The sequence below is a fragment of the Platalea leucorodia genome, assembly GCF_965183815.1.
Source record: "Platalea leucorodia genome assembly, chromosome: 16".
Classification (NCBI taxonomy): Eukaryota; Metazoa; Chordata; class Aves; order Pelecaniformes; family Threskiornithidae; genus Platalea; species Platalea leucorodia.
Genome location: NC_138838.1, coordinates 12,637,957 through 12,651,344, shown reverse-complemented (window position 1 = coordinate 12,651,344; position 13,388 = coordinate 12,637,957). Strand labels below are relative to the sequence as shown.

Here is a 13,388-nt window from a genome sequence, read left to right as displayed (position 1 = left end):
GCAATCCACAGCCACCGAGTTTTCCCACCCGCTTAACTCGATGCCTCGCGATACCATCAACTCACACAGAGACCGGATGAACACCGTCGAGGTCGGCTGGGCTGCGGGACGGCCTGGATCCTCGGCCTGACCTCACGTCAACGGCGATGAACGTTCCTCTGCCTCACGCAGCACGGGAGTTGAAATAAAGCGCAAAGGCGGCTCCGCAATGCAAACAATCCGCTCTGGCACCAGACTTTCCCTGGGGGCACTCCCACCGCCGTCCTCATCGCGTCACCTGTCCCGCGTCATCTATAAACAAGAACGAGCAGTGAGAATAAAGCTGGGCAGGAAGGGTCCCAGGGCTCGCAAGTGCCAAACGAAGCTAGGAAATCATGATGTTTAATTATACCAGTATTATTTCTTTTTTAAGAAAAAAAGCAAACAGATGAGATCATGCACTTATCCTTCAGCTCACAGCAAGCAATCAACAAGGCCCTCAAACCCCGAGGTACAGGTACAGCCTGAACACGTATTACTATGAAACAGATGTAAGCCTTTAAAAGAAGAGGTTACATCACTTAACAGTCTTTAGAAAAAAATAAAGCAGAAGAGTGAAATTAAAGTGATTATGCTCTAAATATGTTTTTTTAATTCATTTATTCAGGTATTTTTGTCAGTAATAGGATTTTCACTGTTTTTTTAGCAACTATCAGTCACCATATTGTAATATTAAAATAATCCCTTTCGTTTAAAACGGACTAAGTATTCATCTTGCAAACAAACTTGAGGGTGCAACAGAGAGAAGTAAAACCTGTCCTGCACAGGGAGTTGTACGTCTTAAAGGTCAGAGGAAGGGGTGAGGACGAAGGGGGAACCCAGGCAGAGCCGTCATCCCACGGTGAACCTTCAGACCGGACACCTCATCCCCTCGTGCCTCTTGCACGGCATCCAGCAAAGGGAGCTGGGGGGGAGCGGGAGCTCACCGAAGCCCTCCTGCAGAGCCAGCGAGGACTGTCCCGGGGGAATCACGCTGCAGAACTAATTCCCTCCCACTTTCCTATTTGCAAAACCCAGCACATGCTCAGTGCGCAGGATACATCTGAAACGGGCTTTATGCCGTTCTGGGGGGCAGCGATCAGCAACCTCGCTCGGCTGCAGACTTCGCTAGGAAAACACAGATACACCGAGAACCACAAACCAAAGCCCTGGCCAACCTCTCCCTCTTCCACAACACACACATTGGGAGGATCTGGCTCCAAGCAGATCAGGGTTTAACAAAGCTATCGTTTGGAGCAGTTTAAAATACCAACGTCGGTCAGAGTTTGCTGGAATTTTAGCAGTCACTTCAGCAAAGGCCAGATTACGTCCTTACGCACACCAGCACGTCTCTCACATGACAGAAGTCCGACTTTTGCCTTCAAGGGTTTGGGCTGGCCCCAGCCCCGCGACCGCGCTGTTTCGCTGTCGAAGCGACAGGCGTCTCAGCGGGGCAGAAAGGAGACCGCAGCTGGATTAACGAGCACTGATTCTCCAAATGGACGCATTGCCGAGACTCAAGGAAGGTTACTGATTCTCCTGTAACTACAAAAGCCTTTGCTTTTTCATATATTGAACACCTCTGGGATAAGTGATTTTACGAAATGGGGGCAGGGGATATCTAAGGCATAAGCAGGCTTATCAGAAAAGCAATGCTTAACTCAACCCTTAACTCTCGGGCTCGTTTTAGGAAAGAGTGTTACACAACTGAGCAACAGCAACAACAATCTCAAAAATATTCCCGTTAACAAGTTCAGGTATTTGCATATTTACATCATGAGGTGTCTCCCCAGCAGACTTCCTAAAGCTTAAAAAATCCGTCAAAAGGGGCTGTGCAGAACCTTCTGCTGCAGTAACTCACTGCTTTTGCTACACAGGTAACTAAGACCTGAAACCCCCCAAACCAACCAAAGAACCCACACCCTCAGCAATGCAGAAACTGATCCCTCAGTATAGATTCTGGTTAAAATCAGCTTAAAAAAAAAAATCCAGCAGTCTCAGAAGAAAACACGCACCACGAGGACAAAAGAGACCTTGCTAATGGCTCGAAGGCTTCCCAGATCAGAGATGCTAGCACCTTCGCTTTCCTCCAAGGAGGAGGGAAATTCAGCAACGTGCATTTCAGGTTACTACGTATTGTGGTATTCAAGTTCAGAAGCCCGCACCAAGTTGAAAAGTTATGTTCTTTTTAAAATTTTTTTTAACTTTTGAAATCAACAGTCATTAAGTGGATGCTGCGCACAAATATCTTTTCACCTCATTTTTGAGTGCTTTATAGAGACGAGCAGGTATCCTTCCTATTCCGCGAGCGTAAAACAGACGCAGAAACACGTAACGTGCTGTGAAACGGCCCCGTCACTTAACACGGGGCCTGGCAGTAAGACCTGCCTTTGCTTCCTGTTAAAAACCACTAGACAATGCATATATAGAGGGGACGTTAAGGACAAGTCTTGTTATGTTTTTGCTCAGACACACAGCAACCCCCCAAAATAGCTAACAATTCTACTTTTTAAATAACTGTCCCACCATTTCCCCCAGTATTCATAAACCGGAGTAGTCACTGCAATCCAGATGTGCAATCCGCGCTTTGAAAATACCCGAGACTTCTTATTTACACGGGGGGGGAAGAGTTGATTCTAACAGACGTGTTCCCGTATACCGATCTGGAACCAAAAATGGCATGTATCGTCTCAGAACACGAAACAAAAAATGTCTTTCCTTCAAACTGAATGAGCTAAACGGACTGGCATGCATTGTCCTTTTAACGATCTGCAAACACGATATTCATAGCAACATTATACTGATGACATGAGGCCGTTTACTGCGTGGCCAATTTGCCTACGGTGTCAGCTCGCAAACACAGGGTATTTGGGAGCGTGGGGGTGGCAATGTAGCTACGTAGATGATAAAGTGGCAAAAAAACTAAGTAGAAGCACAGAGAAATAGGTAAAGATGTTCTAGCAAACCTCTGGCCTAGCCAGCTAGAAAGAAAAGTCCTAAAGAAAAAAAAAACAAAACAAAACAAACAGTATTACATAGGCATTTAGTTTAATTAGACAATTATAAAGGATTCCTGACATACAAAAACATCAATCATTTTAAACATGGATTTAGTAGATCAGCTACTCACATTTTTGTTGCAAACGCAGAATTTCAAAAATTACGCTATACGCCAAGAAAAGTCAATAACGTTATATAAACCAGTTATTAGATTACACTCCCCTGACATCCGCCTGCACAACTCTTCTGTTTCTGTCAAAAAATGAGTACATATTAGGCAATATCATCTAAATCAATGTAAACAGAGACTGCTTAGAACAAGTGTAGTCAATAACAATACTGTTAACTTGCACAAGTCACAACACAGAACGTATGTGTTTAATGAAAGCACGTTGGCTCAAATTCGCGTTTTCTTTTGCAATATTGCACTTAATGTTTGCTCTCTTCTGGAGGATCTGAAGGATGAAAGCTTCAATTAAGATGCAACTGATACAGACCAAGATCTTAATTTTTATCTTTTTGGTTAGGTAGTCCTCCTTCCTTATTTAAGCAATAAACAGGAAAAAGTTATAAAATATCGGTGTGTGGATATTACGAAATAGCAAACATGACTGAAACAGGAACTTTGTCATCATAGCTTCTCTAGAACAACAGCGGAAAAATTCTTAAAGCCAAACCAAAAAACCTACTGTTACATCAGACTGTGTCCCATCTCTGCAAGGAGTGCTGAAATTCAAACCAGAGTTATGTCCCATGTAAACACGTGTATGGGAAGTGGCAAAAAGCACTGAATAACCCAATAAAACTGCAATTCTCATTGCAGCCTCTAAATAAACTGATGCTGAGAATCCTGAACTTCAATGTCTGAAGTGTACAAGCAGCCAAACCTCTGTAAGCCTCAGCTTTAAGATCTTACGTCACATTATTAGAAACTGTGGTTTGCAGATTAAGATTCCCGGGTGGGGGGGAATTAAGCCAGCAGAGCAGTGAAGAAACCATGCAAGCTTCCTCTCATTTGAGGGAAATTTTACTAGTTTCGGTCTGACTTTTAATTTTGGGTTGTCAAACACAAGTGCAACTTGTAACACAAAGGCCAATATTTAAGAAAACAATTTAAACAAACTTAAAATAAGATCCAAATGCACGTAATTTCCTGCTTCCCTCCATTTCAAAAATTAAGGTCTGGACTTGAAACTCAGCACTTGACAATGATCCTCTGCAAGTAAACATTTGAAAAGAGATCATTAGAGCTATGTGCCCCCACCTCAGAGAGACAATTTACTAAAAATTCCTAATTAAACACATAAAAGTGTGACAGTGCAAACAATTTGCCTCTTTTTTGCAAGACAATTTGATCATAAAGTTCTTCAAATTATTCTAAAAATTACCTCAGGTAACTGAGAATTTTTATCATTGTAATTAACACGTTTCTGAAGTGTTTTGGTCAAAAGCTTAATTAAGCAATATTCTTGGATTAACTAATCCAATGGAATGCAATATGCAGACATTTACTTTCCCCCTTTAAGATTAGTTTGAGGCCACTTCAAGTGGGGTCTTTTAGAAAAAGACTTGAGTTTTCTGTACCTCACAAAACAGGAATATCTTCAGATGTTTACCTGTCCTGTTTTGGACATAACGTAATTCAACTTCGGGCTGTGGTTACTACCGTCAGAAGCACACGTTACCTTCTGAAAAGAACATGATTCCGCAAGGGCTGCCTCTCTCAGTGTGGCAAGACATTCACCACCCAGGTATGCTGGTTTCTAATTGGAGAAATATTTGAATATCAAAGTTGAATTTTTTTTTCCTGATATTACACCAGGAAGGGTCAACACGAATGTTAAAAATGAGGCTTAATTGTCTGAAGAAGGTGAGATGAAGGAAGCGCTTGCCTAGCCTCATCATTTGACTCTAACCCTAGAACAAAGTTTAGTATCACAGAAAGTAAAAACAGTCAGTAATAAAAGAATATACATTAAATATTCCTCTTACTGCTGCTAATAGGAACATACATATAGGGTTTTCTCATTTACCAAAAGCCTTTGTAAATGACCTGATTCTACAGAGCTTCTTTTTTTGTAGATACTGTAAACATTTAGAATTTCTAAGGCTAAAATCAGGCACAAGTCTTCCATGAACAGTTATTATTCCTAAAAGCATTAAGGAACATACTCCAAGTCTGCTATTCCTTTTTGTAACAATGGAAATAATTGAAATATAATATTATAGTTCACAATGTAAATTCTTAATTAAAAAAGAAATATACCTTCATCGTGACAACGATTAATAATATATAGGGAACACTACTTTTTTTTTTTTTTTTTTTAAATGGTCTATTACATCAAAATTACATTTCCAGAATCTCTGTGCTGGGTGTTACTCGACTTTATAAAGTGGTAAGTTTAAGTAGTGACTAAAACATTTCTAAGAGGGTAAAATTCAACCACGTTATGTCAGCATTATTAGCACCCCGGCTTTATAACAACGCAGGCGAGATCTGCAATATCCATTTTGCAGCCCACGACACTGAAGCCACACGGTAGGTGGCACCTTTTAAAAGGTGTTAGACGCTCCTCTCCGTAATTTCCGTGAGGTGATTTTGTTTTGTGCCTCGTTAAGGTACCTGAGCCAACAGTCTTCTTTCAGGCTGGTTTTTGAAGATTTCAGAGGTTTTTCACCCTCTGCAGCAGGTTCCCTTTTGCTGAGCAGCTAAGCGTTAGCCAACGTTTCAGCAGACTGATTCCAATACACGGTAGCAGCAATGCATTTCCAGAGACACGTTGCAAAAATATTAAAAGCAATTGTCGTCTAGAAGTCCTTTTATTCCCTGCACTGTTCTGGACAAAATAACTCACCACCAAGTAATCTTGAATTCATAGATAGGACGCTTGCAGTAATAGTGATTTATCAGGTGTTTATCACACACCCCAATACACTGATGGTCCACAGTTATCCCTCTGTCAGACAGGTCTGTCACAATACAGTGCAGGAGATCGTACACATCAGCTACGGCCTCCCAGGGGCCAAAAGAGACATCTACTTCACAATGGTGTTCAAATAGCTTTGTCTCGCTTTCACTCCTTTCGAAACGCAAAGAATTGAAATGCGGGCATTCGTAGGGAGTGATGGGCATCTCTTCTTTGAAGACACAGACCTTCAATTTTGCAAATCTTGCTTTTCTTTGCATAGCTCTAAGCTTTGCTATTTCGATTATCCGTTCCAAATGATCTAAAAAAAAAGTTGAAAATAACAATGAAGCACCTAGTAAAAGAAAACAAATGCAATTATTTCATGTGAAACATATTACTGCAGCGTTTAACAAGTTATTCTTAACATAATATTAGCAGCAACAGGAAGCTGCATGTAGCTAGATATATAGTAATTAAATCAATCTCAGTTATCTTGTGAGCTTGGTGTTCTCACTATACGCCCAAGTTTATTCAACTGCAGGTCCTAGCGGAACAAATGCAGAGGCAGAAAAACCTTCTCGTTTAATAAGCCTTGCATGTTATGGCCTAGATCTTGCTCCCTTTTAAGACAGCATAAAAATCCACATCCTTGGATACAGCAGGAACAATCTGGCGTGGGGACCTCAAAGATCTAAAGAGCATGGAAGGTACCCAAAAACCTTCTCAAATACAACGGAACTGGTGTGAAAGCTGAAAGCGCCATGGGTACTGCTACAATCATGCTAGAAGAAACAGTCAATACTACGTTGTTTATTTACCTTTGTAATATGGCATTAGGCCCAGGAAAGCTTGTCTAACTTTTTCTCCTTTAAGAGGCTGGATATCCTCTAGATTGTCCAGCAGTGGTCCTATGGAATAATACTGAGCTTCCTTGTAAACTGACCTCACTCGTTCTCTCGGTGGCAGGTCACCAGATCGTAGAAAGTTAAGTATGTCTCTAAAAAAAGGGCAAAAATACTGTTAGGTAACAAGTTTCCACCAGAACTGCTGCAGGTGGGAAAGGAGAGAAAACGCTGGATATTCATTGTGTATTCTATTGAGACGGAAATCCTCACGCTTAGACGGCAACTGAAATAAGTGTGAGCCATGTTTCCAACAGATGTTTTTAAAAGCATTTGCCGTGTTCCAGTTTCCAGGGCATTTCACATTTTGCCTCTGTTAATGTCAAAACTCATTCAAAAAAACACCATCATATTTTAAACAAAAAGTTCAAGGTGGAGTAACCAATTAAAATAGAACAGGACCCAGTATTCCATATATTCCCAGTATGTATATTCCCAGTATTCCATGAGAAAGAGATCATAGTCACTGAATTTCAAATTTAGGTCTGTGACAAAACAATCTTTTCCATTTTCCTGGAGAACCATATCCACGGACATTTTATCCCACACAGAACCAGGATTCTAACTGAACAGATGGTATATTTGCAAAGGAAGTATTCTCTTCACAGGATCAGTGTCATACACACTTGTAGTATATATAATAATAATAATAACAACAACAATAATAATAATAACAATAATAATAATAATAAAGAGAGAACGTTGCCTTGTAGTTCTGCAACACTTAAGCTACAAGATTTTTAACAACAAATCCCTTTATAAGCATTAACCAACAAAATTATTATTGACCATATCAAATAAAACAAGCATTACTGCAATCTTCATTAGAATGTCAACAAATACAGCAAGTGCTAACTTGCCTCTCTGTTCCCCCTCTATTTTCAGTTCAGATTGATAACATCACAAATGAATTGATTTTCCAGCAAAGCGGCAGGCACTTCTAAACCGCCAAATGTAAATAAACAATTATTTTCCAATAAATATAGTGGCTTAATCTATTTCTGTCCCAGATTATGGTACAATCGACCAAATGTGCTTTGAAAATAATTCAATCCTCCTCTGTTGAAGAGATGAAGGAAATGTCTACAAAGGAGAAACAAGAAACGGAAGTTAAACTGCAAAGTGTGCTTTGGGCAAAGACCTTAACCCAAGAACATTCACCCAGAATATTGGTAAGATCATGGTTAGTTTAATTAAAAATGAAACAAAAGCTAAACACATAAGAAGGAACCCTGAAGGTGAAGGAATATGGCACTACCAGCAAAAATAATTTTAAAAAATTTCTTTGAGGCTTGTGCTTTTTTACCAGTTATGTTATATCCTGTTTAAACACTGAACACATCATAGTTTCAACTGTTTAAGAAACCTAGCTGCATTCCTTCCATTTCCTCTTTATCATAAATACTGTCATATCAATTAAAAAAGCGGTCTTGTACAAAAGAACTTCCTATGAAAAGCAATGCCAAATACATTCTTTTTTAAAACATCAAAGGAACTTGATACCGTGAAAGGAGGTACTCTAGAGGAGACAATGCACGAATTCAAAACAGTACTTGTTTTTCTTTTCCCATTGTAAAACTTAAGCCCGTAAGAATAAAACAAATAGTTTTTTAATTGCAATATACTCTTCTCTTGAGACGTTTTGAAGGCGCAGATGCCAGCCAGTCACATTGACCTACTACACAAATACGATTTAACTAGAAGGAAAAAAAAAAAAAGTTAAAACTTATTTTTCTTTGAAAATAATTTTCTTCGGTAACAACTTTGAAAGTGTGCTACTGAGGACACCGTACATACCCAAAGTAGGTGCCATCTCTGTCAATAAAGTATCTGCCTTCAGCATCCGTTGGAATATAGTGTCTTCCACTGAACATAGCCGCCAACATTGTGTCCTCATAACGTCTCAGTGTTGACAGTCTTGTTGTAAAATACATGCCTCCTACGTTTAGTGGAACAACTTCTGGAAACTGCAAAAGCAATCACATCATCAGAAATGAGCCTCCAGTCCTTTGCAGACACATTCAGGCCAAAAGGGTTACAACTTCTAGAAGACAGCAGACAGTCTCTGCCACCGTGACATAATTTGGTCTAACAAATGCTTCTTTCCTGGTCTGCTGCCACAAAACGCTGAGGTTCAAGGGTTAATACCCTGAATACTTCAGCTGGCTTCTGGGTGTAATCAGTGAATGTTTTCCTTTCAGTTGGACATCTGAAACAGCAGTAATCACTCAGCTTTAAAACCAGATATTCATTAAAAGCACGAATGCCTCCTCTTCGCTCTTCTGGGGAAAGAAAAACAAAACAAACACCCCCCTGCCGCCCCTTCCATACACAGACACACCAAAAACACAGGTAGGAAATCTCAGGCCAACCTTGGGACTTGCACTCAGTTGCTACTCTACTGGTTCCTTTACACTACTATACTATACACTGAAAAAAACAGTGATTCTGTATTTACATTAGGTTTACAGCAGGCCTAAAATCTGAGTATCACACCTTAAGATGCCTCGGGACCAGAATAAAAACTTACTTGGGTTTGCCAAGTCCAAACAGGGATGGAAATTCTGAGTAATGCTGCCAAGCTATTGAAGTAAATAGTCAAGAGATTTAGTTTTATTCAACCCTTCAGGTACTAATGGAAACCGAGCTGGACAGCCATAAATACTCCAACAAAGAAATCCTGAATTCTCTGGCACCAGAGCAATACGTGCTACAATAACTGGACCTTATCAGATGAAGAGTACCAGAGCTCTTACCTGCTGAGGCAGCAGAGGTAGTGCTTGTCCTGCCTGGGTTGCAGTAGGAGTGGCTGGCTCTTGGAAATCATCCTCTGCATCTGAGCTCGACATGGCATCATCCGGGTTTCCACTCACTTTGTTCTGCCCTGTAACTACCACCATCCCTCTGGCTCTCGTAAGCAGGTCTGCTGGGTAGGCAGCCGTGGCAATGCTAAATGGGAAACAAGACCCAAATTGCTTAGGCGCTCTCCCCACCAGCTGCAGATCACGCGGCAGGCACGGCACGGCACGGCACTCCCCCGCGTTACGCCGATTATTTACGATGGCATTGTTATTACTGAGGAATGAATCACAGCAAGGATGACTATTGTGCTGAGAGGCAAACTCGGCGAGGGCTGTCTCTGCAGGAATGCAGTTTGCAGAGCCGTGCCAAGGTCCTACAGTCACAGAGCCCTTGCCAGTGGCTGGGTAAGAGACCGGCGGCCATTGGCCGCGCGGTGCAGTGCGTGATTGGCTCCGCCGCGCTTTTGCAGCAAAATGTCATTTGCTGGGCGAATTTGGGTGGCTGCTGTTCCACCCCGTCCGTCGCAATAGGCCGCCTGCAGAAGCACGTCCCGAATGCACGCTGTCATTGGCCGCGCGCGCTGTGCAACACCCTGCGCTGTGCAACACCCCGCGCTCCTGCTCCCGGCCAAGCTCCCAGTCTATCACCTTCAGCTGCAAAAGCGGATCGGAGCCTGCTCTGGTCAACGCCAGGCGCTGCGAAGGCTCTCTTTGGTTCTAGCGTTTCCTCTGAAATGTGAAAACTGAGCTTTCTCACCAGACAGAGAAAACAGGCGTTTTCCCGCCCACTGCATCACACCGTGCTGTACACAAACACACGCATCTGATACGCATGTATTTAACTCCACGTATTATCTGGTGCGTTTACTGCTAATTACCCATTTCCTTTCCTGCACAGACAAAAACGCATAGCAACGCCAACTACAATGCTTTCACAGGCCGTCTTCAACCAGCAGACGGGAAGGACTAACAATAAGCTGCATTATAAAAATAATAATTGAAAGAGCAGAGTAGGAAAGACTAGAAACCCTGCTGTTCTCGTAACGCTGCATTCTTATGTAAAAAGTACCTCTGTTTACAAGATTGCTGGGGTGCCTCCAGTGGCATCACAACACCCTAACAGACACTATACTACCGGGTGCTTTAGCTAGCTCTCTAACCCTGCAAGCTCCTTCTCTCGAATCACTATAAAATGTAAAAAGAGAAGGAACGCTTGCACAAGCGCATCTGGTACATTTATTTATTGACTAAATAAATGTTTCATAAAGGTTGCTTCCAATCAAAATCAACAAGCAGAAATGACATAAACTTTTAATAGCCACGATTAATTATTCTGCCTTACTAATTCTGCTAATACAGTCATTATGCACATCGCCAGGCTGTACCTCTTAGCTCCTAAAGGAAAAGCTGCAAGTTCAAAATGAACCCAGACAGAGGTGGGATGCTCCTGGTCAGAACAGACACTCTCGAGAGCTAACGCGGTCACAACCTCCACATTCCGTGGGACTGTACACAGCCTCCTTTCACCACAATCTGGAGGTGAATTCTAGGTCCTGTTTAACACCCTAATAAACCTAGATAAGTAGGTACCGCAAAGTTCCAAACCTTTCTTTTTAAACGGCAGCTTGTTAAGAGGTTTGTCTCAGCTCGAGATAGGATTTAATTTCTCTTCTCTACAGTTCAAAAGATGGACTTCCACTTCATAATCGTTTTTCCGCCACAGTACAACGCATAGGCAGATTAACAAGGACGGAAGGGCTTCTCAGTGTCCACACCCTATGAACAATTCTAATGTTTGTCCTGAAACAACATTTATTCTGACATCGTCGATTATCAAAACAAGCCAACGATGCCTCACAGATAAAGAACATATACAACATAAATGAAAGATTATTTTGGTAGGGACTCCTTTAAGGAGGTAAACAAATTATCATCAAAAAACAGCTTGCAGAGGCTTAATTTATAAGATGCATAGTCAAAATTGAGTGTGAGCCTGTATTTACTGTGACGATATTATTTATAATGCTGTTACTTGACACCAGTGCTGTGACTGCAATATTTCCAGTTCTCTTAAGACTATTCAAAAGAACTCAAGACTGACCAAAAACGCGATCTTTAATTGTCTACATTTTTCAAGAATGTCCCATAGATTTCACATAAATGGAGCATACTCTGAGGAAACAACATTCAGCTCCATTAAGCGTATCGGAACCACGGACCACAGAATGTGTTGTGGGTACGTTCATCCATTTGGCACCATACCAAAAAGGTCCTCTCTCCCAACAGAAGTAGAGGTTTGAGAAAAAGGAATTCTTCTTCCTCTCTCATAATCCTCCTTCAACATGACACCAAGGTTTAGGAAAAAAACATGGGAGAGCATACATGAACTATGTTATGCTCGTGAGTAATAACCTTCTTTGCCATTGGAACATTCACACAAAACAACCTCCTAAAGACTGAGGCTTAGCTTACAAGACCTCAGCCCATAATTAGTCCAGGATTTCAAGAATAAGATTAGTGGCAGTAAACCGAAGAGACTGATCATTGACAAGTTTAACCTGTTTTCTGACGTTCATTAAAAGGTAAGTGAAGTTCCTCTCTAGGTTTGCTTCACTTCTTGTTCATCCGCGGATAAGTGAAACACCAGTATGCTGACTGGAACAGAGAGTCTCCCTAGAAGAAAAACACAAGCTAATCACCGGCCAGTTTTCTGACATACAATCTTCTGCATTTTGGTTCTCGTCATCTCATGAGGAATATGCATCCATCTGAATATCCTCTTCTTGCCACTTGAAGCGTGCACAATAATTATTATTAACTAGGCACAAAAATATTTCTGTTAAATATCTCATTGAAGTTACAGGGTTTGTTTGGTTTGTTTAAACTAAGTAAATGCATCCATTTCACTTTCAAATATGTCTAGGTCCAGATCGACAGATAATTAATGAGAAAACGTCACCAATAAACAAAATAAGTACTAAATATTTAATGGAACCAGACGTCAGCACCATCCCACTCTACCAGAAGCACCTCCTTCCAGCTCACACGCTACCTGTCGTTTAAACGGCAGAGATTACTTCCCAGAGCTTTATTGTCGACAGCTCGGATGCTGTCGCACGTACACACACCAAAGAAAGCTTACTAAACCAACGGGAGCTGCAAGTTTTGCCTCATTCCCTAGGGAATGATAGCAGCCCTAGAGCTGCATCGCGTTTTACTTGATGCTAAGATTCAAAAAAGCTTTTCAAGGCTCTGCTGTTCCCTCAACTTTTCCATATGGGTTTAAACAACCTCCTCTTAAGATACCTTCTGAGGTTACGTGGGTGTTGGCAAAGTTACATACCTATAAAAAAGTGACATAATGATTACACGGTCAAAGTCTTTTTCATCAAGGTACTGATGTACGACTCTGTCATAGGAGACCTACACAAACTGCTGTTCCAAGCTAACTCATTGGAACACGCTTGTTTTGGGGAGATACAAACCGGATCGTTAGGAAGGCTCTCCCTGCTTCCAGAGAATCTGGGTCCCTGTGAGGACGCAGAACGAGACGTGACTTAGCAGTCTCTCCATGGCATTCTTCAAGAGACTCAGATGGTCAAAGGTTTGTGCGCACAAAGCGGGAAAAGACACGACATCCAGTTAACTCTAAGGAATCCGCGTCAGAATAGAGAAGAAACATCCTGAAAACAGGCAGGGATCCCTGAGCGGCAGTAAACTGTGCTACACGTTTGACTGTAAAATTCTAGACGTGCTCG

General features: G+C 41.5%; 1 protein-coding gene across 1 annotated transcript; it reads right to left on the bottom strand.

Moving 5' to 3' along the window:
- Nucleotides 1-5,869: 5,869 nt before the first annotated feature.
- KCTD7 (potassium channel tetramerization domain containing 7) lies at nt 5,870-9,799 on the bottom strand (the record flags this gene model as incomplete). Its single annotated transcript, XM_082328050.1, has 4 exons — nt 9,586-9,799; nt 8,627-8,796; nt 6,746-6,924; nt 5,870-6,246 (listed from the first exon to the last, which is right to left on the bottom strand). The coding sequence occupies exons 1-4, from the start codon at nt 9,727-9,729 to the stop codon at nt 5,870-5,872; spliced, it is 870 nt and encodes a 289-aa protein (XP_082184176.1). The 5' UTR covers nt 9,730-9,799.
- Nucleotides 9,800-13,388: the final 3,589 nt, after the last annotated feature.